Here is a 4,991-nt window from a genome sequence, read left to right as displayed (position 1 = left end):
TAAACTTTTCGACGCAAATTCGGATTTAGTGAGTACCAGACAATGCTTTACCCTCTAATGTGAAACTTTCTGACGCGAATTTGAATTTAATGAGTACCAGACACCAGATGGAAAGTAAAGAAAAAAGAGTATTAGTTTGGATGAGACTATTTTCTATCTTTATCCACGTATAACTAATATCGTAATTTGATATGTGTATATACACCCTAATACTGAATAAAGAGTACAACTAATACATATATTAAAACAATTTTAAAACAAAGGTATATAACATTTGATACTTAGATTAAATATTGGTCCCATCATTGGGGGGATTAACAAGGCACACAAGCTATGGCGCAAAAACCTCACACACTTGTTCTAGAAGTAATATAAGAGAGAAAATAAGGACGTGTTCGAGTTCATGGCTGAATGGTTAAAGCGCTCAATTTGTACTAGCGCAACTAGAAAGAGATTCTTTAACCAAAAAGAATTCGATTCAGAACACTTAAGAGGAAGCACTTCAACCATCAATTTTCCGCTTCTTCTTTGATTTTTGATCTTGAGAGTGATCGAAGGATCCTGAAGAGGTTAATGCACTACGACCACTTTTGCCTGAATCTTGAACAGATTGGTTATTGGATTTTGCAGGGCCGCCATCACTGTGTTTTCTCTTGGTAGATTTGGATGAACTCTCCGATCGCATAATACTCCGTGTCCTAGTACTTTGACTAGGAGTTGCAAAGCGACGAGATGAATTGGTCAATGTAGTACCAGACGATCTCTGAGCCATCATCTGCTTCAAGTTTATGCTGTTCTGTTTAAGCTCACTTGGTTCCGGATAATGGACAAGGGAAACACGCCGCGAAATTTTGCCAGCTGCCAAAACATGCAAAACTCTGCTCAAACGCCTTAATTTTGTGCTTGAACGGAAAATTAGCAGCATTTGGATCATATAGAGGTTCACAAGGAATAACAATAAGTTCTACCAAAAATATAAACAGAAGAGCATTAGTAGTTGGATTATGTGCAAGTTCCGCTCAACTAAGAGAGAGCAATAAAATTTCAATATGCAAACAAAACGAGCATGTCATATGTGGACATAGTAGATTAAATTGAAATCATCAAAGATATTGAGTCACATTAGCTTCAGTACACATGTTACAACAGTGCGTGGGTACACAACATAATGGTTGGTACAACAAAATTATGAAGCACGACGTCTCAACTGTCAACAGAATAGCTTTGACTTGACACCAACATCACAAAATATGAGATAAAAATGACATACCCAAAAGGATATTGCAGTATTGCACGTTTTGAGTGTCGAGATCATGAGTGAATAAGCAGACAAGTGTACAGTAAAATGCAAAGGAACTAAGAGTTACCAATTTTTGGCTCAGAATCAGATGATAGAAAGACCAACGCATCGGGGTCCTGCGCTCTACAACTGACCACCTCATATGATTTACCTGTTACAAAAGCAATCGTTGAGCAAGACGTTAAGAAATTAAAAGAATCTTTCATTATCTTAAAATGCCTGCTATGAAAATTAGAGGTGCTGAGGTGGAAGAGACAAACTCAATTAGATGTAAATGTTGTTCTTTTTTCTTTTTTTTGGAAACTGGTAAATATATAAATGTTATTCTTATGACTAAACTTGCCAGATGAATCCTCAAAACTGCCGATATGCCCATCATGATGGAGCTTCAATGAAACTTCTTGCCCATCAAGACCTGGATGCTGGAGTAGCCAATTGGAAATGTCAAAACTCAGAACCGATGTAAGTGACAAGGACTGAAAAATATATTAACAACCTCAACTCCTCAAGTGCACACCCAACATTAAGAATCATTCTCATTCCATTCGAAATCATAGTAAATCTCATAAATAAACTCTTTTTGTTTAGAAACTAGGAAAGGATGGAAAATTTTACATGGCTTGTCCCAGAAAAGGAAATAGAGACAGGAAATCTATTCATTTGTTGGAAGGATATTTTCGACCTGATTGGGAAAAAAAATGCAGCTTCTTACATCCTAAAATGGAAGAACAAAAAATTCTCACGAATCTTACTTGATTAAAGGGCCACTGTATAAGCCAGAGCTCAGTTGAGTCTGAAATGTTAAGATTGACAAGTGAATCCTTTTTGACCTCCTCAAATTCTGATGGTGGTTTGTAGCTCAGTTCATTCGGAGCATCCATAATGATGGTATATATTCAATAAGAGCACTTGAAAATGGCAGCCAAAACAGCTCCTACACCAAAGGTTTACACAGAAAAGCACATTAGATAACTCAAAATTTGAAAATCTTTGGAGTTAATAGACCTTTGACCCACAACAGCAATAAACCAAGTGAAACCCCACAAAATGGGGTCTGAAGAGAGTAGAGTGTAGATAGACCTTACGACTACCTCTCCGAGGTAAAGAGGTTGTTTCCAAAAGACCCTCAACTCAAGCAAATCAAACCAGTAATTAAGAGAAAAACGTGACAACAAATAGCAAAGTAGTGTGGAACATATATGCAAGAAACCATGACATTAACAACAAGGTGTAGTCATCTAAGCGAAAATGCATTAAATCACATATGATAATTAGAAATCCAAAACCAAAGACTACATGAATATGCTGACACTAGGACTAACACGGAGCTCCACTCAGCCAAAGACATGAATAGGCTAGTAATAAGAACACCCCTCAACTAAACACTAACCTTCAAGCCTTATCCACAGCCTCTATACCCTCCTATCTAAGCTCAAATAGTCTTCCCGTCACGTCATGTGATTTATGCTCATCATGTAGCATTCAAACTGAATCCTAGATAAGCTACAATACAACATATCGTGCCTAATCACCTCTCCCCAATACTTATTCAGCCTACCTCCGCCTCTCCTCGAGCCCACTATCAAAAGTGGTTTAAATTTTATAAGACTTAATAATCGCATAATCACAGTCTATGTCTAATGTTCAAATCACTTGAACTCCTAACCAAAAACTCCTACAGATTAACTTAAGAATTGAATAAGGCACTTTCTATCTGAATAACAACTATTAGTCCAGCTTCCATGGCAGACAATCAAATTCTCATGTGACAAAATTTCTCGAAAATAGAGTATAAATTCAAGAATAAACCAGGTGCTTCTGTAAACTAAGTTAAAACATACTGAGAAGAGGGACTGAGAGACGAGTTAGAATGAGAAATACACGCACCGCTGCCCTTCTGGTTGCCGACGGTTTCTACGCCGCTGCCCTGATGGTCGCCGACGGTGGCTGCGCCGCTGTTCTGTTGGTCGCCGACGGTAGCTGCGCGGTGAGGGTGAAAAAAGTGAACCGATGAATAGAATTTTTTTGAATTTTGATTTAGGGCACCAAATACAAAATTGGGATTGGGTTAAGCATAAATCTGAAATGGGCTTGGATTTTGGGTTTTATTTAGCCAAAATTATAATTTTATTTAATAAAAATGTTACGACATCGAATTAAAGAATTGAATTTTCAAAATCAAAATAAAAAAATTGAATTAGTTTGATTTTTCGATTTTCTTGTACTTATGTTCATCTATAGATTGAATCGAAATATGCTTAATAAGTCTGTCATAATTTGACTCGTTCAATTATTACTGTATTTTTGACTGATTAAGTATTTTAAAAAGAAATTTATTTTTGTCTCAATTATAAATAACATAGTATCAACTAAGAATATATTTTAAAAAGAAATATTCTAACGAAGTTGCTCATAAATCAATAATTTTTAAATGATTTAAAACGGGGCGAATCAAAATTTGTTTAGCTACTAAAATGAGGTTGACATGAATTTTGTCATCCGTATTCAAACTAAAAAGAGTAAAGGGTCAAAGACAAACCTAAAATATTTTAATTTTTCGAGTTTCATATCTAAATTATAAAATGGACGAATTTCTAACTCATTTATCATTAAACATTTTTTGAAACAAATCTCAATTATTAATTGTTCTTTTTTTCCTAATTGAAAATGTGATATGAAAATAAAAAAGAGAATAACTAATTGCCAAGGTGTGTCTCGATAAACATTAAACAATTGATTACACTTCAAACAAAATTTTTGTACATCTGATAATTTTGATACGAAACTTATTAAAATAAGATATTTTAAATATAATTTCTGACTATTAATCCTAAACTAAATGTATAAATATTTTATTCTTGTCCTTATTTCTGTACATCTTAATTCTCAACTTTATCATGTTTTTTATACTTTACAAATTTTGTTGTTTTTCCAAATTGCAATTTGACCAACCTTTTATAGAATTTTTTGGGCATTCTTTGACTTTTTTGTTTCTTGTTTTCTTAGAACATTTTAATTTATAATATTAGTTTCTCTTCTTTTTTTTTAAATTTAAAAAACATTAAAAAGTAGAGATAGAATATTTTCCTAGCTCGTATTTTTTAAAGGGCAACTTTTACATATAACAAATAAAAAATTCATATTTGTATACTATAACAAAGTTTGTATAATTGCATTTCATAGTAAACATAGAAACTGTATAATTCGCTATACATATACAGTTGAAGCAAATTATATAAAAGGAAGTGTATAAAACAAGAAAGAGAAAGACACTTGGGCAGAAAACTGTATAAAGACGAAGTGTATAAAACGAATTGTATTATTAGAAGTGTATAGAACGATTATATACAATTTGAATTTGTATAAAATGAGAAAGAGAGAAAGACAAAAGAGACTTGACAAGGAATATACAATAGAATCCAATTGTATAAAACGAGAAAGAGAGAAATTAGATACAATTTAAAAATTATATAAAACGAGAAAGAGAGAAAGGCAAAAGAAACTGGGCAAGGGAGTATTTTTATTGTATAATTATAAGTGTATAGGACGAAAATATATATACTTGCATATATATATATATATACACACACACAATTTTCTCACGCTGTATACAAACAGAAACGCAATTTATACATTTTGCTTTTGTTTGTATAAGTGAGAAAGGTGAGGCTGGCAAGCGAAATTTGGGAGA

The 4,991-nt window shown here is 33.4% G+C and overlaps 1 protein-coding gene across 2 annotated transcripts; it reads right to left on the bottom strand.

Moving 5' to 3' along the window:
• Positions 1-213: 213 nt before the first annotated feature.
• Positions 214-3,531, bottom strand: LOC101254123 (mediator-associated protein 2). Of its 2 annotated transcripts, none has more exons than XM_004246465.5 (5): positions 3,188-3,531; positions 2,053-2,234; positions 1,644-1,722; positions 1,368-1,451; positions 214-858 (listed from the first exon to the last, which is right to left on the bottom strand). In XM_004246465.5, the coding sequence occupies exons 2-5, from the start codon at positions 2,179-2,181 to the stop codon at positions 503-505; spliced, it is 648 nt and encodes a 215-aa protein (XP_004246513.1). In that variant the 5' UTR covers positions 2,182-2,234; positions 3,188-3,531; the 3' UTR covers positions 214-502. The 2 variants fall into 2 exon arrangements, with proteins under 2 accessions (XP_004246513.1, XP_010325901.1); XM_010327599.4 differs by having other exon boundaries at positions 3,142-3,376.
• Positions 3,532-4,991: the final 1,460 nt, after the last annotated feature.

The sequence above is a fragment of the Solanum lycopersicum genome, chromosome 9 (genome assembly GCF_036512215.1).
Source record: "Solanum lycopersicum chromosome 9, SLM_r2.1".
Lineage (NCBI taxonomy): Eukaryota > Viridiplantae > Streptophyta > Magnoliopsida > Solanales > Solanaceae > Solanum > Solanum lycopersicum.
Note: the sequence above shows the minus strand (reverse complement) of the source record. Positions and strands in the feature narration are given on the sequence as shown.